Here is a 22,285-nt window from a genome sequence, read left to right on the forward strand (position 1 = left end):
AAGACCAGGATCATAAAAACAAGATATTTTTAAATATTTCTGTTATGTCACTTGAACAAGCGTACGACAAGCCTAATCAGAACTTCCAACGCTACAACAATTACACTGCCTCTCCCCTCACAGGTTATCCACAACTAGCAGTTCATTACTGGGAATGAACGCCAATGGCTCAGATGAATATTTCCAATCTACAAACCATGCAGAGCAAACTTTCCGCAAAATGGAAAATTATCTTCAGCAGAAACAGCTGTGTGATGTTCTCCTCATAGCTGGAGACCAAAAGATTCCAGCTCACAGGTACATTTCCCATTACGGTTTACAAGGCTTCAAAGCCAGAAGCTTCCAAATACTGTGGTAATTTATGCTCGCCCTGTCTAGTTATGAATGGTTACTATAATTAGCACATCAACTAATAGAATAAAATAATGAATAAATAATAAAATCAGAGTTTCATATTCATTATTTCAAGTAGAAAGAAACTCAAATACGAACCAACGATATTGCCCGTCCTCTCTTGTTGCTGGGGTCAAACCATAGACGGCAGTGAAGCAAAACTGCACAAACAAGCATGCTGAAAATGAGATTACTAATTACCCTTTTAACTTTACTACCCACTACTGTAAGACTCAAGTCCTATACTAAAGATAATGTTTCTATTACACACACAATTTATTACATAATAATACTGAATTTCATGCTTGCTATTGAGATTATGAAGTAATTTGCATTCCTCCTAAAATGCTTCTATTTCAAGGTTGGTTCTCAGTGCAGTGTCTGATTATTTTGCTGCAATGTTTACTAATGATGTGCGTGAAGCAAAACAAGAAGAGATCAAAATGGAGGGTGTAGACCCAGATGCGCTGAAAGCTTTGGTGCGCTATGCCTACACAGGTAACTCTTCCTCCCTTACGCCTACAGCAGTTTTGTAAAGCAAGATAAAAATCTATTAAATGCATACATAAATTTCACTTCTTCCATTTCATACATTCCATACATTTCATAAATATAGGCATACATCATGCATATTTAATATATACCTTTCTGATGAATGAAAAAATATAATGAATAATGATGAATAAATGTTACTTAATAAACATGTTCTGATAAAATATTCCTTATTTTGAAGGCAGATAACAGATATCTGATGCTCCAATAACTTACTGTAGAAGATATACAGAAACATAAAGACATACATAAACCCATTACTAGGACATCTTCTAACTAGATAAAAATTATTTTAGCAATTTTAATGGGAGAAGAAGATATTTGGATCACTTAATGCTTGAACCAATAGCCAAAAAGACCAAATCAGAGAACTCCAAAATGCTTTTCAGCTGCTCTATAATGAGCAGAGAAAAACACTGTAGAACATAGCCATTATGTTAGTATGTATTGCAATTAAAAATATCCGGATCGTTCAAACCCATGCAGATTCTGGAAGCCTGCAGGTTCTGGTATTTGGCAAGCCAATCTATCCAGATGGCAGCTACTCCAGCCAGGAAAGTAAAAGAGAAACTCTCTTCCCCCCCACCAAACTACGTAGTTCTGCAAAAAATGCCCACATCTTGAAAGGAGTGAATTACTCCTCCAGAATGCAACAGCTCCTAATTGACCAGAATAACAACCTTCTGCATTTGAATAACAACCTTCTGCATTTATGAAGATTTGCTAGGTAAACTGACCCATCTGCTCAGTTAATATCTAATACCAATAACATTCCCTAGTTCCTTCACCACCTGATGTCCCATGCAGGGCATTGTTTGCTTGCTTGATTTTGAAAGCGCATGTATTTTTGTCTTTATAGTAATTTAAAAGGCGATAGTATAAGAAAATCAAAGACCCAATATATTTACTATCTTGGTATTAGCAAAAATGTGAAAAAAAGATTTCCTTCACTTACTAAGGCACTTCAAAAATCTAGTCTACTGTGTAAAGACAGAAATCTATGGAAAGACAAGAAATCTGTAAATTAGATTGAAAACAGAGGTTTCTACATGCAAAATAGACTCCTTTTCATGTTTGTGGGTACAAAAAAGAGGATAATCACAGGCTCGAGGAAATGCTGCATAACATCTGTAAAGCAGTGATACTATGGCACTGGATTAGCATATATTACCCAAGGAAATGGATTAGTACAAGCACAAAGAAGCTGGGTGGTAGGCTACTTATTACCTGCATGTGTGTCAAAATCATCCTGCTTGACTAAATTTCTACTCTTTCAGTTTGTTCATATAAGGTATGAAGCAAATGGGATTGTTCTAAGTTAAGACTGCTGAACTCTGAAAAAACTGACTTTTCCTACAGTGTCTCATAGGTTTTCATGATAGTAACCAAGCCTTTTAAGTGGGTGCTACTATCTTCTGAGTAATAAAATGTAAATGTGACTTTCAGAGGAGATAAGAGTTATAACTTTGAGAATTGTTTATTTCCATGGAAATAAATCAGAAGTGAACTTTGGACAAGAAATCTCTTAGAGTGCTACCCAGATGATAATTTTGACTGTAATCTCTCAGTACCACCATTCTCCATCTGTTAAATGGAAATGTGAAGCTGGAAAAGAAAAACGCTTYGGAGGCAATTGGGTATTGTGACGATGAACGTAATTGTAGAATGTGTTCATAAAAAAAAAATCATAGTTCTTTTTTTCTGAAAAGGATTTTAATGCTGTGTATCAGCTGGGGAATCACACTGGGGAATTATATATACTGAACAGCTAAGATGGAAGATCTCGTTGGACACACACCTAGTCTATTCAATGAACATTCTGAAGTTCTCACATCTTATAACCATTTAATTAAAAATTGTAACTCTAAAAAAGAATTCACATCAAAAAAGGAAAATGAATTTCTGAAACACAGAAACATTCTTTTCATGTTTCTTTCAGAGGAGAAAAACATTGGGAGGTGAGAGGATTTCAGATAAATAAAGATACAAAAATAATGACTGAAAATTTCTATTTTTTCTCTGTACAAACTGCATAGGTATTCTAGAGTTAAAGGAAGACACTATAGAAAGTTTGCTAGCTGCAGCTTGTCTTCTCCAGCTATCTCAGGTCATTGAGGTATGTTGTAATTTCCTGATGAAGCAGCTCCATCCTTCAAACTGTCTAGGGATTCGCTCTTTCGGAGATGCGCAGGGCTGCACAGAGCTCCTGAAGGCGGCACATACATACACCATGGTAAGATAACTAATCTCACTGCTTTGAAATTATAATGCTGACAGCAGGTATAAAYACTCTCCTGGAAAACATCTGGGGTTTGGTGAAGCAGAGTCGGCTGAGCGGGGCTCACGGCTGCTGCGCTCCCCAGACTGATACACCGTGGCGGTTTGTCACGCGCTGGCCGCGTGGGATCCGCACAAGCCGTAATCCCAGGACRCATGGGCCCAGCTCATTCTCCAAGGCGAAATTTAAGAACTGTGACTGATACTATGGCATTGGAAGCAGAGAAAAGCACACTAGCAAACCAAATATTCAGTTCTGTTTTTTTCTCTTTTGAAATTTTGCCTTGTAGAAGGGGATAAGTAYTGAATTAGCTATGCAGTATGATCTGTACACGTTTCTTCCAAAAAAATGTAATAGAGCCTTAAATTGGCTAATATTGAAAAAAAAATCAATGGCTTATTCTTGCTGCTTTTGATTCAACACAAACAAAATTCTAAATCTGATTTTAAGGTGAGGTGCACAAAAACCAGACAAAATAAAGAATGTATAGCAAAGATCTGAAATACTGAAAAGAAGCACATCTCTGACTCAAGTGTAATCCTCCTCTGGCTCAAAGCAAGAAATGAATATTCAGAGCGTGGGAAACAGAGAAGCCAGATAGCTTGCTGTGAAACCAAATCAAGGCATAAATATTCAAGGCAACAAGATGTGCTATAACAACTTTAAACACAAAAAGAATAGCAACTGCTATAGCTAAATAGATATAAAAAGAGCCACTTGTGAGAAGACACATGGCAGCTTTATGCTTGAAACATAAGTCCGGTATGTCAAAAGCAGTTTAGAGGCTTCATTACGCTGAGATAATTCCAGCAATAGACTGCACACTGCCACACGCTGACGTAAACCAGAGTGGCATGTGCAGATTGAGGGCACTGTCTGTGCTCCTGCCTGTCATACTAATGAATGGTTTGTTTAGCAGCGGTCTAGATTCCTTTTATATTTTAAAGTTTGAAAATGATTTGATTCTATGAAAATAGGCATTTAAGACGGAGGTTCGCTCAGCTTCTCCATAGCGTCATTGTCCTTCCTGCTCCATACTGTTTACACTCCGGGCTGATACCAGGAGCTTTCCCCCTTAATCTTTTCTCCCAGCATCATCAGCCCAAGCACTCAGACATCAGCTTAAACCATGCTTTAAAATTCACAGTCCAAACTTCCACAAAACAGTTAAAATAATGCAATTATTGACATTATTAAACAATGAAAGGACTTCTTTGGTTAGATTTTCTAGCCATTTGAATTCCCCACCCTTCTTCTCCAAGAGTTAGATTTTAAACTATTTTTTTAAATGAAATCCATATCTGTGCGTCACATATAGATGTGAATCAGGCCTTTAAAATTGAGCCTGTCAAATGTACATGTCTTTATACCAGCTTTCCTGAAAACAAGTAGGAGCATGTCCACCTCTAGAACCAGCTCCTGTATCTTCCATGCAATAGAGTGATGATGTTGCTATGAAAAAGCAGGAGTTTGYGCATCGTTAAACCCTCCACCACGTTTTCAACTACTGACAACTTAGATACAGAAAAGGAAATCTCCACCTCTTTGAAATAACTTTAAAGCAATTTCTTTTAAATTCCTTAACTGATTTTTCAGAAGAGTTTAGAGAATAAGAGATCATAACAATGTATACACACACACACACACACACACACGTGTTGTGGAAGAGGATAAATAAAACATTCTGTTTTGTTTCATGTCGAGCTCAACCACTTGAGAACGTGCACCTTGGGAGAACAACTATAAAGTCATATTGCAAATATAGAGACCATACAAATGAACTAATAGTTTAAACATTTTCAGAAGATAATAAACTATAAACAACACATCCATTCAATAAAAACAAACACACTGGCGACCTTCCCATTCAATTACTTTAGTCATTGATGCAAAGTATTAAGAGTTTCCTGCCTAGTATCTTTTCATGCAGATAAAGCCTGTTCTGATAAACATCTTGTGCTATATTTGTAACTAAATGTGGATTGGCCTTCCTGTTGCTATTCTCTGGATGTCAGAAAGTATTAAAGCAGGATGTACATTACAGAGCAAAATTAACATCTCCTTCAGTCACTTCTATATTTATATTCACGGTACTCTTGAAAAAAGTCACAAAAAGTTAAGAGACTGATGAAAACAAGTAATATAAATATCAGTTACTAAAATGTCTTCACCTGCCCTATTTCAATCTGGTTTTCAAGTAAGATACATTACTTTCAGGCATGTAGATGGAAATTAATATTTCAAATACAGTTATACATTCCTAAATACATTGCTCTGCAAATAAATTATAAACCCAGCTTTGTTAATAAATTTTTTTTCTTTTGGAATTATTAACACAAGGAAGCATACCTTAATATTGCAAAAAAATACTGTTAGAAATACTGTTAGAAAAGTGACTGCTGAATTTTCTGCTACTGAGAGTGGAGACATACAGTCAACATTTGGCATAATTATTGCAAAAGAATCTAATTTGTTTAAGACTATGGAATATGATCATGACACAATTCATTTGAATGTCCACGTGGCATTTTTAGGATAAACTTTGTACCTCCAAGTTGTGTTTCTATTATGCTGCAATCTTAAGATCATACTGATGGACAAAACTGCCAGTGGCCAATCCCTGAGACACGATATACTGACAAATACGTCTGCAAGTAGGTTAATGAGAAGACGATCAGTGTTCCTCAGCCCTGCAATACAAAGGCAACAAAGAATAATGAAAATATCCTGTAAACGGTAGATGGGATTTCCCACATGGCAGTAATTCTCAGGTGATGGAAAGCCAGACAGACAACTATAAACCACTTGTTCCCAGTCTTTGCCCCTAGCATGCCTCAGTCTAGGGAAGGAGAAAATAAAAGCAGAATGCACTGCAGTTCACCATTCCCAGATCAGCCAGAAGAACCATTCTCACTGGCGAAGCAGACAGTGAAGCTTTGTACAGACTGGGTAAGCCACACAAGGATTCACTGCGTGATGGAGATTTTTATTTTATTAGTTTCTATGGGAAGGCTATAAATCAGACATATGAAATGTTTACCTCTAAATTAGTGAATGAAAGGTATTATTAACATCAAACTTGAATGGCAAGTAGAYAAGGACAAATAGTTCATTTTCTGTGTTCAGCACTCACAAAAACAGGAAATAATTGTAGCAACTGCCCTAAGCTGCAAGCATTTACTAAGCAGACAATGTAAAATAATCTTTAAAGAGACATGATAGTGAACAGTAAATTCATCATTATTGCTTTTCTTGTAGCCTTTCTTACTAATCAACATAATACTAGTCTACCTTGCTAGTAATGTTGTACACATTTGGGGAAAGTACAAAAAGCAGTTGTAATTTTACTTCTTTGAAACAAGATTTTAATATATTCCAAAGTATTTCTTGGAAAACACCAACACATACCATTTTAATTCCTTAATCCTGCCTGCAAATACTAGATTTATCAGAAGGTCTTAGATTTCTGTGAATGAGATTTTTTCTGTATTCCTTCCTCACTTTTTCCTCTGAAACTTTCCATATCTGTTCTTGAATGCACTGCCCTGAAAATACTGACTACTCAAATGACTATGCTATTTCCTGTGCTCCGTGGTGATATACCAAGGCTGGATCACTGCAACACTTTTACTTAGTAGCGATGTAGAAAAGTGACTCCCACGAGGTTTTAGGCCARTCCAAATCTTCATGTTTGTCACTTAAAAGACGGATGACAGAGCTGTTTAAATATTTGTAATTTTCTTAAAAGTGCTCTAATATAAATGGGTAAAAATTCTTGTGTGAGATCCTTTGGTGAGTTCTTGTSGTACCCATGCCTGCAGGAAAGAGAGTGCTTTTAGGGGAGCTGAGGAGCTGTCAGTTGGAAGGGGAGKCTAGGAACAGACTAAAGTCAGTCTGCTGTTACTTTAGATGCCAAAATCTGAGACTAAGTAAAATTCTGTATGTTAAGCTAGGCAAATAACACCCACGCAATTACTGGGGAATATCCACGTGCCCACTCTGTACTGCAGACACTGCCTGTTACTGCAAATCCTTCTCATCAATGAGTAAGAGTTTAAATAGAAGTAATCCTTCCATTAAAGAACATGTACTATTTTTAAAGAAGATTGAACTACTTATAGCACCCGAGTATAAATTATCTCTGTACACCAGATAAGAAAGGTTAATGGACAATCTCAGAAATGCTCTGTATGATATGCCATCAGAATCCTATGTATTTTCCRTTTAAAAATATTTATTTCTCTTTGAATAGCTTTTCTTTAAGAACTAAGCCTTTCAGGTTTATGCTTGAATAAATGAAATAAGGCAGATAGATTATATTCAGTAATCTTTAGAATATGTATGGCTCTTCCCAGTTCTTCAGAATGGAATGGAAATGCAGAAAAGCCTATGTTATCTAAGAAAACGTTATTTCAGGKTGTGAAAATCATGAGTGGACTGAAACCTTTCTCTTTCCAGGAACATTTCACAGAAGTAATAAAAAACCAGGAATTTCTTTTACTTCCTGCTAACGAAATTGCAAAGCTCCTGTCCAGTGATGACATCAACGTTCCAGATGAAGAAGCCATATTCCAGGCATTAATGATGTGGGTGAAGCATGATTTGCAAAACAGGCAACAAGACCTGGGCATGCTTCTTTCTTATATTAGACTGCCTCTGCTTCCGCCSCAGGTAGGAAACAAATGCTTAACAGGGAACCGAACTACTAACAGAAACGCTTGCCTCAAGCACCATTTCGGTAGAGAATGCATTTCTTTACAAAAGTAGCTTTTAAAAAATTATATTGTAAACTGTGTAGTAATTATGTTTATTATTTGGAAAAATGAAATTTAAAAAAAACCCACAACGACGACACAGTTACTGAGATCAGAATTACTGAAAAAYATCAGTTTAGCAGAGTCTCAAACGTGTACAGTGTTTCTTTCTTAGGTAGCATTTTCTCCTCTAAAACCATAGCAACATAAATACTATGTAAAGACATTTACTTAGTCTTACCAAACTGCAGGATGTACGAGGCGCAATACTTAAAAAGTCACGTCTTTATCACTGTAAAAGTAGACAAAACCAGCATTTTCTAGATTATTTCCTGACCCTTTTCCTATTGGGATTACATGGTCTTTAATGCTGAAAGACACTTCATCAGATACAGATGTAGATCTTTCCAGAGATAGATATACAGTTTTACAGTAAAGTGACATTGTCATATCTTTGTCATACAAGATCTGTGTATCTCATCTGAAATGCTTATATCAACAGCAACATTGTCAGGACACTACAATTACTTTATGGGTCTCCATGAATAAAACAGCAAGTACACAACTTTGGATTAAGCATCAAAATGTTGGACACATTTCTTTCTAAATACACACTTCATCTAATATATTCTGATACTAGCAGAGACGTCCAGTATTAGGTATTAGATTTGCTTATACTCACGTCAAAAGGAGATTTGCATTCAGTTTCAAAAAGAACAATGCTATGTTTGTAATTTTAACGTTTTCTAAAGCTTAGAATAAAATTTTCAGAAAAAATAAAGCAAAGATAATACTTAAAAACTTTTCCTTACCTTTATGTTGTTAAATTGCATTAAAACAAAACTTTTAGAATAAATCTAAGGTGAGAAGTGAATGGAAAATGAATGTTTGTAGCTACAAATGCTTTAACTACTAGCGTGCATACAAATTTAAAGACCTAAATATAAATAAATAAATAAAATTACTTTTCATTTCTTAGTTACTAGCCGATCTAGAAAATAGTCCCATGTTTGCAGACGACCTAGAGTGTCAGAAACTTCTTATGGAGGCTATGAAGTACCACCTCCTACCAGAACGACGGTCCATGATGCAGAGTCCTCGAACTAAGCCTAGAAAGTCTACAGTAGGTGCACTTTATGCTGTAGGAGGTATGGATGCCACTAAAGGTGAGTTTGGAAATTTGTTTAATTGTGTTAAAGGAACTTGTTTACTTCAACTTTACAAATCAGAAGAAAAAAATTAATACTTGAAATATCTCAATACACTTTTACTGTCATTTTAGAATCCTGCACCCCCTTTTTAGATAAGAACTAGGAGACTGAAAACTTTTTAAAGAGGGGGGAAATAAAATCAAAACCACTAATGAACTCTTAAAAAGCCTTAGCTAAAAGCTTATCAATCCTTAATATAAAGTTTCAGTTTTTCATGACTGCAACAGTATGCATACCTTTTTCCAGTACTGCATATACTTATTTTCAGGTTTGCRGTTAAATGTTATAAATGCAATCCAATTTTTATGATTTGATTTTCACAACGGTTTCAGAATGACATGCTGACCAACAAAATAAGTGAAATGCCCCAAAGCACTTTCTGTTTTATACCTTAGACTCTGTAATAATTTACTGTGGACATTAATTTTGTTTATAATTTGATAGTATTTTTATAAGTTATAAACATAGAAAAAGAGAAACAGAGATCTAAATAACAACTTTACAAATCACACTATTTATTTAACGAGTAGGATGTTAACTTATTTTCTACAGGAACCTTAACCTCAAATCGCCGGCAATACAAAAAGCTGTAATTATTTTAAAGTCTAGTGACTTGCTGAACTGTGTTATATATTACCTCTGTGAGTTCACTATTAATAGAATCACAAAGAAGTTAACCCATTTTATGTTTTGCAAAATGTTGCTGATGACTGACATTTCCTGCAGGAGAAATCTTGAACTGTTACCTTTCTATGTCTTTGTAATAAAATAAAAGCAAAATATACATTAACCACCACAACAATATGAAAGGAAAACACAGGCTCATCCCGAAAGCAATTTCACAATTGAAGTTTAACTGTAGCAATTACTGTAGCTTCATTAGCAATATTAATTATTCATGAATTATATAAAATGGCCAAGAACTAAAAGTTAACTTTAAACTATTTATTACCAAAATAATAGTAAGATTTCCTAGTTCATTTTGCCAGTAAAGGTTATATAGAGAAAAGGCTGTTTCAGTGAACATAACATCTGGGCTTCCTCTTGGTGCCTCTTTTACTTATTACCTTGGAATAAAGCCAACTGTTTGAACTTTTGCCTTTTGATGGTTAAGAAGAACAGCACTTCCTCTCCTTCCTGCTGTCCTGTTACATCTCTGACTCATCCCGTTACATCTCTGACTCATACCTTGAGCCTGTGCTGGACTGTAAGATAAGGCAACACCACCTAAGAAACTAGGAGGCTYTGAAAGAATAGATCTATGAAGAGAATAGCTACCACCTCTGGCAAAACTATGCTTTACATGCTGTACGTGATAAAGAAAACTCGAACTCTCAGGRAGCGCTAGGCTGGATTTTGTGCTCATCTCAGGTGGTACATGAAGTCAAGTCTCAAGTTAGAATGATCAAAAGCAGATCAAAGAACCACTTCTGGTCTAGCGTTTTGAAAAATGTGCATGTGCCTAAACCACATTAATTTTAAAAACCTAMTTTCAAGCCCCTGTAAAAATTACAGCCTACAGGGTATGAACACACTATACGCCTTAATGTATTTTTCCTGTTTTTCAGTTAGTACATGAGATACTCCTTTTGAAGCTGAGAATTTTGGGAAACTCCTATGTTAGCATAAAATAAATGAGAAGGAATCAAAGCAAATAGCAAACAGACTAACTGCGTGGAAAGAACAACAAAAGAACCCCAGCTGCTCAGAATAAAAGAACACAGGAGAGCGGAAAAAAGGAGAATTTCTTCCTTTTATTGTTGGTGGATCAGGTAGTTTATTTCCCAGTCAACACATTTAGAAAGGCATGTAGATCGGAAAGAGAAAACAGAAAATAAGAAATCATAAGTTAAGTTCCTATTTCACTAAATTGATTAAGCATAGCAGATGATCTATTTCAGATTCTGCTCAGGAAAACGTCTGAAAGCAAAACACTACCTTTCTTTTCTGTTTCATTCCATGGCTATTTTGCTGTCACGAACAATTCTTTACTCACTTAACTGCCTTTCATAGGACTCAAAATGCTACTTCTCTATTCTCAAATCCCAGTTAGGAATCAGGCAGGAAATAAGCTCTGTTATTCTCCTCGGGATGCSTTCCGAAAAGCCGAAGCCGTGCGACAGGGTGCACTAAAGGCGTCAGCGGCACTTGCCTCCCGCCTGCCTGGTTAGTCAGCCGTCTCCCCGTGGTGCTAGCCCGGCTCTCACAGGACCAGTTGCTGCTGCTGAGTGACCGACCAGAGCCAGTGCATGGAAAAGTGCTAGCTTTAAACGGTAGAGAGTTATGGCATGAGCCATACGTAAAGTTGTAGTAAAAACATTACTAAAAGCTCAGCAATATGAAAAAAATGAAAATACAGCTTATATATTACAGCATAGAAATAGCTATTGCAAGGGCTCTGCAAAGATAAACCTCAGGGAAGCTGTCTATGGGAAGCAAGTGTATACATGCACACAACTCGGCCTTCTCTGTCTTCATCATAGAAAGGAAAGCATCAAAACTGTTCAAGAGGATGTGAGGATGCAATCCAAGTCCTAAGACAGACAGATACATTTAGATATTTTTAGTTTTTGATAAGTGGTTTAAGCGCAAGCATGGATGAGAACTACATAGCTGTGATGAACTGTATTCAAAAAGAATGAAAAAAGTAACAGATTTAACTTATCTCCAAAATTTTCAGTGTTAAAAAAATGTTGACATCTCATTCTGCATCTTCTTGCCTTTAGTTCATTCTCATGTGTTTCACAGAATCATATATGCATGAAATTAATACAACCTTCTCACTAGGTTCACACTTCATAACTGAAGTTCACAAGGAGCAGCAACAAAAGTCTACATACAGAATTTCAATGTTGTACAGTTTAATAAGGTTTTGCGGAGGACCAACTACTTACTTCTGGGCACTGATCAGTTCACAGCTATCTCATATTGTTTAAGTTTTGATAATAATTATATTTTAACAGGCACCACTACAATTGAAAAATACGACCTTAGGACTAATAGTTGGGTACAAATTGGCACCATGAATGGTAGACGATTGCAGTTCGGAGTTGCAGTAATTGACAACAAACTCTATATTGTGGGAGGCAGAGATGGTCTGAAAACTTCTAATATTGTTGAATGTTTCAACCCTATCACCAAAGTTTGGACTATCATGCCACCTATGTCAACGCACAGACATGGCCTAGGTAAGAGGTGCTTTTTCTCTGAAAATACCTTGTATCACATACAGATTAATTCTGACTGACACAAACACTGCTGACATTACATTCTTAAAGCATTTAATAATATGCAACAATATCTATAGAAATATTTTCCAAGAGAGAGCTGATATTTACTACTGTTCATCTAACCAGTATTAGCCTTCCAGAGCTATTTTTGCGGTTAAAAAATTGCAAAATATAAGCAGCAGAGAAAATAATCAACTCCAAATAGAATTTGCTGGTCAAGAGATTTTTCAAGAGGGTAATAGCCTGATCTTCCATTTTTGATAAAGATTCTGACTTATGAATACATATTGCCTCTGGAAATCAGATCATAAAATAACTGACACTGAAGAAAAGATTGCTGTAAGGGAATATGTACACCTTTACTAATTTTAATGTTTTCATTACATGAAATTTTACAGATCTCTGCCATAGCTTATTATGGATCTATACTGCCCTATAATCAATATTATTCACAATGACCAAATAATATGAATATGAAATCAAGAGTTCCTTTTTAGAACCATAAAAAGTAAGAAAAAGTTTAAAGTTGGGAGACCATGTTAGTGGGACTAAGATGATTTCCAAATGATTTATATAGTATAGATGTTATGAAAAAGGCTGGCTTCTCTTCTGCTTATAGAAAAAGCTATTAAATGAAATCATTCTTAAGTTCAAAGGACATAGAATATTTTTAATTAAATGAATAATACAAAAAGACTGATGCAGAGTTATTCAGGAAACCTTGACTTGTGGCCTATTACCTTTTGCACCACTTAGTCTTATTTAAAAGAATAGTGTGGAGTTTTTACCTGCTAGTCTGTCAAATTCATAAAACCAGAYAGAGGTAGTAAAGGAAAAGAATAAAAAAAATAATTAATTATCCAAGCTTGTAGGATTACCAGCTGCAGAGACAGAATTCTACCCAACAAGTAAGTTGCAATTTGAGTGCCCAAACTTAGGTTTCTAACTGTGTATCAGCCTGATTTGCAAAGCTGCCTTAAATCCTACAGCTTCTATTAGGCTCAGTGTGAGCTTGGGGGGAGTTAGCACTTTTGAAAAAGTCAGGCTGTTTATCCCTGCAAAGACAGATTTAGAAAACTAACTTTTAAGCAGCTAGATTCAAACATTTTGCCTTACTGGCAAAGCCAGCAAAACCCAGGGGCAATGGCAGCTCACAGAACAGGAGGCACAAGAACAGATACAAGTCAGCTGTTATCCTAAAGTGTGCTCCACTAATAAGCATTAAAAAGTTATAGGAGTTTTACAAATAAGGATAGCAACTCACTCAGCTTAGGATTCATGCTGGAGCGACTGCAGAGTTTCAGCTAGATCAGAGTATAGGATTAGAGAATTGCTTTGGACAAATGTTTTCATTGCCTGGCTCAAACTTCGCTTTTCTTTAAAAGAATCATACTGCTTCACACGTTTGGGCTCAGATTTGATTCAGAACAGAGTCAACAGAAGTGGAAGACATAAAAATACCAAAAGAGAACATCAAAAATAAAGCAGCTTTCCTCTGATCTTTTGGCAAAAGATAACGCTTATTCAGAAAAATTCTGAATGTGAAGTATGTGTGTATGTATGTTTATTCTGCTCAAAGACAAGGCAGCTTTTAGATACTGAAACTGCTTATCTGTAATATAGGGAATTAAAGTATGAGGTTAATCCACTATCAGTCACTGAAATTAGTAAGTACTGTAATTTGTTTTTAATTCTATCTTTTAAGGAGTAGCAATGCTTGAAGGACCAATGTATGCTGTTGGTGGCCATGATGGATGGAGTTATCTCAATACAGTAGAAAGATGGGATCCTCAGGCACGTCAATGGAATTACGTTGCTAGTATGTCAACTCCAAGAAGCACTGTAGGGGTTGCAGCATTAAACAGCAAGTATGTGAACAGGAAAAACTCTCTTGCTYGTATTTCATTTGCTTCTTTGCTTGCTTACTTTTGCTCAAATAGCAATATACTTCTTAAAACAGTCTTTTCAGTCATATAGTAACTCACCACCTCAAGTAAACAAACAGAAGTTGTAATGTGCAAAAAAAAAGCTTTTACTCTGTTTTGCGGTAAATTGTTCTCCAATTTGCAGTCCTATTTTAAACCTATAGTCCCATATTACAGCTCTCCAAAGATATAGCAAATTGGAAATATTCTAACACACATATCAGAATTTTACATGAGGATTTAGATCAATTTTGTTTGAAACAGTGTTCTAAGTTTACATTTTTAAATCATATGCCTAGGGAAGCACAATTTGAAAGAACAACTTCTACAGAAATAAAATCATTCTTCTATCATTTTACACCCTCCGCATGCATCTACAACCTTGACAAGTTCATAGTCGAGAATAATTTTTAAAATCCAGATATATAGTATGTTCCATCAAAGAAAGGCAAGTTTAATAATCAGGCACAGAATAAACAGCCTTCTCTAAGTATTAACCTATTCAGTTTTATTCTTCCCCTCATCTATCTCTTGAATAAACTGAGGCCATGTGTTCATTATGCACTGTAAATTGTTTTCCAGACAAGATTTTAAATTTTTTTTTAAGCATCCTCCTAAGACACTAAAGCCACCTAACATCTTTGTACGGGAATAGATTCATGTATGAATCTAGTGCACAATCGGTATTGTACTGGTAAAATGAGGTGTGTTACACCTTATTTTATGTTCCTATTTGGCATTTGCTGTGTTTAAGCATGAGGAAGAGCAATTAATAAATTAATGCTTAAGAGAATTCTGTTCCCTTTGTTCAGCAAGACAGTCTGGTCCTGAAAATGCAAGAGYCTGATAAAATAACCCAAATTATGTTGCAGACATGGCCTGAGCCAAACTACCTTATTTAACTCCATGGAAGCCTCTTGGCAATGACATGGGCTGGGAGGGATACAGACGGTGGTAGGCAGAGGAGTGCATCTGGCCTGGAACCTTATCACAGGCTTCCCTGTTCACTTCTTAAATTCCAGTGGGTTGTGAAAGAGGAGGATAATGAAACAGTAACAAAGATGTCAACAAACAGGTATTTGCAGATGTAAAAATTCCGTGCATACAGGAGGAATCAGGATCTTGCATTCAAATATCACATGCTTTTAATCAGTAGGTCTGAAGTTTGAGGGAAAGAGAACTGTCTATTCAAGTCTCTGTTGTATCTCAGAGGAAATGTTCTCAGCATAACCTTCATCAGAAACTCCTGCTGGTACCTTCCACAGTGACATGCAGGAAACCACTTTGTCAAAGAGGAAATCCAGCCTGATCCCGACTCTGTTCTCAGTCGCTTCTGATACAGGCTGTCTCCAACCTGCCTGAAATCATGTCTGTTAGTTTTGTGATGTAATCTCGGGCACAAGGGGGGAAGCTGAGATCAAATGTCCTTCATCCAGCATTACTGCTGCGGGCTAAGCTAGGCAAATACTTCTACTTTTCCCATTTCCCTCAGTCAGACCATGTTTTTTATAGTAGCACTACTGAAATCAGTTGTTAGTTATTCAACCCCACTAGAAAATACTTCGAATTTTAATAGAAACAATGCTTTTTGACCAGTGAAATGTCTAATGAAAACATCTGCAATATGGGTATATTTATTCTTTTCCGTGGACAATGGAAAAAGATTTTTTTAGATGACTCTACCATGTTTCTAGATCTATTGTGGAAAACAAAAAAGCCCAACCAATCTGTTCACGTATTCAGTTATTTCCTCTCTCCATGAAAGCTGTATAAACAAGTAGACTGTAGCTAAGAGCACGATGAGAAAAGAAAACAAAACAAATCCTCAAGCTTTGTATGGGCTAAGCAACAAACTGCAGAGAGCTTAACTGTATCTCCAATTCACAAACATTAAAAGATAGGGCTAGAAATCTTGTATTACTCTCTCACTGGCCAAAAATTTGYTTGTTAAATTACACATCAGAGGAATCTGAAAATTATTCCTGTTATAGGAGAAAAACAGGCACCTCTTAAGCATAATCCTTCTGCTCTGTTTTAGGTATCTTACTCTGCACACGAGTTGTTCCCTATCTAATTAGTTGCACTAGGTAAATTCAATTTCATAGCAGTAAGTAACAGCGAGGGTCTGAAAGGTACATGAAAATTTGACACACTCAGCATCTAAAACCGTTCTGCTATTACATCCTGTGTATATACTCTAGCAGCAGCAAGAGAGCTTAGAATACAGCAGAAATTCAGGCTTTATAGAATCCATTGACAAGAAGCCACAAAAAACTCCATGGTTCTTAATGTGGTTTTTCACCATTTATTCTGGTTTGAACCCCAGCTAGATCATTTAAATGCAGGTTCTAGCATTTGCCACATACAAACATACCACCCAGCCGAAAAAGAACTGCATGCAAGTGCCCTTAGGTTGAAACTCAGAAAAGATGACATGACATGACATGACATGACATAGCTGTACAGTAACTTTTGTCCTGCAGATTTTCTCAAATACAAACACTGAGGAAATACTGTCAAAAGCATATTAATTATGGTTTTGATATACTATGAAGTTCACTATGGTTCTTTTACATGTTAATAGCATAGCAAAATTGCTTAACAATGCCGTACTAAGACATCAGGTACTCAGTAAGYAAGTCATAGGGAAAACCACCCTTATGTTTTAAACTCGCTTAATGCTTTTGAATTAAATTCCACCCACAGCTCATATTTAAAGAAACTGATAAGCATTTGTAATCTTTTCTTATGGGATTGCTTGAAAATTTGCACTACAAAAATGAAGAAAGTAACTCCCTTGTATAGTATGCAAAATCTGATGTGCAAAGAAAGTTCCACAGTATAGGTTTAGATAGCAAACACTAGGTATAATGAAAATGTTAGTGTTTTGAATAAAGGTAACCAAATAAAATTCTTATTAAAAGAAGAAGCTAAAGACTAAAATTCTATCTGTCTTCCTGTGCGTAATTATTCCAGACTGTATGCTGTTGGTGGACGAGATGGGAGCTCCTGCTTAAAATCCATGGAGTGTTTTGACCCGCACACAAACAAGTGGAGCATATGTGCTTCAATGTCAAAGAGAAGAGGAGGTGTTGGTGTTGCAACATACAATGGGTTTTTATACGCTGTGGGAGGTCATGATGCACCTGCTTCCAACCACTGTTCTCGACTTTCCGACTGTGTAGAAAGGTAAGAGATTTTTTTAATTATTTTTTAACATTCCAGGAAATATAATTTATTGCAATGTCAAAATTGCAGCAATAATTTCACTCCAAAAGAAGTGAAAACTATATGGTTGGAACATACTCCATGTCTGGAAAAGGACACTGAACGCACATTTCATTTTGCCACAAAGACTTGAGTCGGTGGGTTAACAGAGATCTTTCAGGTCTTTATAGGGCTGTTACAGGATCTGATGATTTTAAAATATGTAGCTGTGGAACCATTTTTTTCCCTGCTACTTCAATAACTTTTAATTAACTTTTAAATTTTCGTATTCAATAAGACCTCAAAGATTTAATTCTAGAGTATTTTCTGAGCAGTCATTCAACTTGCAAAATGAATGTTCTAAAGCATCAGCTTGTTTTCCTTCTTTCCATTCCTTACTAGCATGAAGAGCTGGGAGGAAAACATAGCAAAATCACAAAACGCTCATTTCTTTTGTCAACATGTTTCTTCCAGTATTTTTTGTCTTGTCTACTTTGTTACTTTTCAGTAGTGCAATGTAGCCCTAGCAGAAGCCTGTGCATCATTTAAATCCAAATACAAAAACAAATCTGCAAAACTCAACACTTACTCTCTTGCATCAAGTTTGAATAGTGAGGAGAAATAAGATACCTCTTGGCTTTATATCCATTCCATTTCCAGAAGAAACCACCTTTTTAAACGCAGATACAGTTCATCTGATCCTTATTTAATCTCATTTTTGTACTCTTCACTGATTAGCACAGTTTCTTAAGAAAATGCAATTACCAGATATTTCTTTTTAAAAATACAGGTATTGTGTACCAAATGCTGCTTTGTTTCTGCTTTGGCACGTGGTACAGTGTAGGGGGGTGGGAGAATACTCCAGTCCTGGGGAAAAGGCAGCAGCAGTGTAGTGACTAGGGGTGACCCATCAGCTCCTTAACGGCCTGCTGGTGCAAGGACCACTCTTACCTGGTTTGGGGGACAAAAAAGGAACACTGGGAGAGCATTCAGATCCCGCTTGCGAGTGACACAGTGGTTAAGTGTTGCTTGCAGGTAGCTGGGGTAAATCTAGGACTGCAGTGGAATTCATTTGAATTTATATTGGAGACTGGCWGAATACATATTGTTGGAGTAAAATGAACACTGATAGAAAATATTGCCACACATATTGTCTTAAAAYTTCTATCAACTATGTGAGACATTTGAGCTTATTTTCCAGTGAAATTTACTTAAAACCTTACTTCTGACAAGAAAAGAAAAATCTGTATGAAGAAAWAGRAGTAAACTAAAATTAACTTTGCTGATAAAACTGCTGTCACACTATCATTGCCTCAGTCTTCGTTTAAGTTCAAAACATACTGATTATATAATCTAATAGAACTGAGAGACTGTAATCATAAAGTGAAAAGGTGGACATTTTAAATGTGCTTGAAGATCCCTCTAGTGGCTAAATATAMTATTTAATCATGTTACTCATAATTCTCTGTAGTAGTTTATGGTGTAARCTGAACTACAATACAGGAGAAAAGAAGAAATATAATTTACTTAAATATGATATATTGTAATGTGTTTCTATTTTCCAAAGAATTTTTCTAATTTGATCACAAAACTTYCCAGATACGATCCTAAAACAGATGCTTGGACAACAGTGGCACCCTTAAGTGTACCTCGYGATGCTGTTGGAATTTGCCCTCTGGGGGACAGATTATATGCTGTCGGAGGCTATGATGGCCATGCATACCTGGATACCGTGGAGTCCTATGATGCTCAAAATAATGAATGGACAGAGGTAATTGAATAAGAAGAAATCTGACTGAACAGTAGTCAGAGCAATAATGATTATGCTGCAAAATTATTACTTTTTTTTCTGAAAAATGGTTTATGGAATGTGGTAATACTATAGTTTCCAATGTATAAAAATAGGGTGCATATAAATTTATAAAAATTTACTTCCTACTTAATAACTGTAAGAAGGTTTTCAGACTAAAGGATGGAGACAATGCGTGGGTAAGTAAATCAGGTTATGCAAATCATTTTGTAATGAAGGAATCACATTTGCAGACTTATGCATCTAGCTCTGAGGTGTAAATGAGGGGCTAGAGGCTTTGTGCAATGACTGGAGAGATGGGCTGAGTTATCTAAACACACAGCCTGGGGCTGCAAAACGTCAGTGTCTCACCTAACCGTTGCCAAGCCAAACATCCAGGCTCTTCAGAAACGAGGTTAAGCTTAAAGGAAAACTGAGCAATAAATGTATAAAATGTGCAACCGATGTTGCCCATCAGCTGTAATACCACACAACATCTTAAATCGGTTTTTGAATTGTTTTGATTTAAAAAAAAAAGAATTAAAACAAATTTTCTCTATTTTGGCATGAAATGATGTTTACATATTTAGTAATATGAGCCAGAAGAAGTCAAAACTTGCTTAAATTTGGCAAGCTTGTTGTTAGAACTGGCATACCTTTGCTAGCAATGCCCTCTACTGGATGCACTTTAAGTTTGGAGTTGGGACCACTACCACTAAGATCAAGAGATAACTCAAGCTCCTTTTATAGTTGCACAGTCACCTCTTSGGGAATACTAGATATAAAATTCTCTTACAACAGGTAAAAATAACAGTGCTAGCCAACGTTCTTGTAACTCTCAACAGCTGCAAAAGTCTTTTTTCCAAAAAGCAAAAATTCTATTTTCAGAGTTCTAGTTAAACTAGATTGTACTTTCTACTCTCTAGAATTACATTACTTTGGATAAACAATCGCTTTCCTTTTAATCTGCAAGTAATTTCTTCTAGTCCTGTCCATAAGARTCTACTAAAAATGTTTCCTCTCTTTTTTTCTAGGAAGTTCCTGTCAATATTGGAAGGGCTGGTGCATGTGTTGTTGTTGTAAAGTTGCCATGATGACTATACATATCATGAAACTAAAGCTTGARTACAGTTCCACGAACTCTGAGTTGGAGGATAAAAAACATTTCCAGAAGGCAGTACGAACCATATACATCTTAGCAGCTTGCCATTATACAGAATACTCATTTCTGATAGCCTTTATGCTATCAGAGCACAAAACTGGAGTCTTCCTTCACTGCAAAAATCAGAGAATTTTGCATAAGTGAAATATTATTTTATTATGCCTAATACATAGCAATTCAATAATATGTTTGAATGGTTCAACTTTGCTACAGAAGTTCTTCTGTTATTTATRAAGTGCAGTAGGAAAGTGATAAATGTGAATAAGATTTCATATACATTTTTCTTTTATATGCTATAACAGTAATGCTAATGTTTGTAAAAGGAAGTTTTCTATTTGAAGTAAATGGAAAGAGGTAAGAGACAAACAGCTTCAACAGAGAACTGCACAGAAGGAAATATTGGTCAATAAATATCATTGACAACAGAATATTTGCTGCAGAAGTAACTTCACTTCCATATTCAAAAACTAGAAYACCCAACTGACTTGCAAATAATTGTGTAATAAATCTGAGAAGCATAGAAGTTGGTTGCTGTTCAACCTCCCACACTGATAGCRCTATGACAGAATATCCAGTTTTAGCAATACACTCAACTGAATTCTGCAAGACAAAAATTAGTAGGGCTAAGGTATCTTTGCTTTACTAAGTATTTTCAACAGAAAAATCTCCTTTGTCAAAACACAATGCTAATATTATTTGCAATTAGTGCATTGAAATGCGATATTTTAATGCTGATCATAGTGTCAGGTTATTCATGGATTCATCTTTGCCCACTAACCATCTGTCAGTACATGTTGAACCAGTTTGGCTATTCTTAGAATAATCACTGCACATTAAAAATTTAAAACATTCATATAATTACATTCCCTGAGTATAACTTACAAACTGAAAATTTTATATCATATTGATATGACAATCTTTGACCTCAGCTGAAGATTACCAGCTTTCTCTCGTGTACAGCAGAAAATATGGTAAGCAAAAAACATGTGCACTGTGTAACAGTATACCAATACTCTACGCATGTTTATGTTTTAGTGGAAATTATGAGAATGCTAAGAATGAAGAATAAATAGGAAAAGAATCACTAGAAAAATCACACAAAACATTCCACATGCATGATATTTCTTTTTGTGTGCCAATTTTATGAGGGTTTTGACATATTTTGCTTTAATTTCATTTTTAACAATTTCAAATGCTGAAATTGTATTTTAGGAATGGAATGTATGTAAGATATACTCTACACTGTAAAGCACRCTATTTGGACATTATCTACGTTAGCCTTTGATATGTCCTTGTTATGTCAGTAAAAGAAAATTCAGGACAAACATGAAAATTCTCTGAACATGTCATGAATATATCATGAACATTCCTGATAGAATATTATATTTTCAGAATTCAGCAATATGGTATTTTTAAGAAAAAAAATATACTGTCAATTGTATTGAACACCTTGAAAGAGGAAATCTCATGAGCATATTTATAAAAAGAAATAAMATTTTTAAATTTAAAAAGTAATTATGTTTATATATGGCATGCCACATTCAAATAAACTTTCTCTACTAAGAAAATCTAGATTATTTTAACAACTCTGATTTTTACTGTACATCTTTTCAAAGAATAAAAAGCACAGAAGTACCTCTCTCATTTTTGTACTCTCAAATCACAAAAGATCCTATCTTAATCTCCTCATTGCATCTGGTCCATTTAAATTAAAAATTACCTTCCTTCCTATTAAATCTTGTTAGGTAAGTTCATCTCTTTTCTTTCTCCAAGACAAAAATAAT

The 22,285-nt window shown here is 35.6% G+C and overlaps 1 protein-coding gene across 1 annotated transcript in view; it reads left to right on the top strand.

Moving 5' to 3' along the window:
• Nucleotides 1-21,969, top strand: part of KLHL4 (kelch like family member 4) — a 45,235-nt gene extending 23,266 nt beyond the window's left edge. The window contains exons 2-11 of the mRNA XM_085319637.1: nt 124-297; nt 755-891; nt 2,982-3,178; nt 7,682-7,894; nt 8,957-9,143; nt 12,152-12,376; nt 14,124-14,286; nt 17,320-17,532; nt 19,150-19,321; nt 20,374-21,969. Of these exons, the coding sequence (XP_085175763.1) occupies nt 124-297; nt 755-891; nt 2,982-3,178; nt 7,682-7,894; nt 8,957-9,143; nt 12,152-12,376; nt 14,124-14,286; nt 17,320-17,532; nt 19,150-19,321; nt 20,374-20,433 (1,741 nt within the window). The 3' untranslated portion in view covers nt 20,434-21,969. The remainder of the gene's footprint in view (nt 1-123; nt 298-754; nt 892-2,981; nt 3,179-7,681; nt 7,895-8,956; nt 9,144-12,151; nt 12,377-14,123; nt 14,287-17,319; nt 17,533-19,149; nt 19,322-20,373) is intronic.
• Nucleotides 21,970-22,285: the final 316 nt, after the last annotated feature.

This window comes from Rhea americana, unplaced genomic scaffold (assembly GCF_003343005.1).
Source record: "Rhea americana isolate MKP2758 unplaced genomic scaffold, rheAme1 scaffold_6, whole genome shotgun sequence".
Lineage (NCBI taxonomy): Eukaryota > Metazoa > Chordata > Aves > Rheiformes > Rheidae > Rhea > Rhea americana.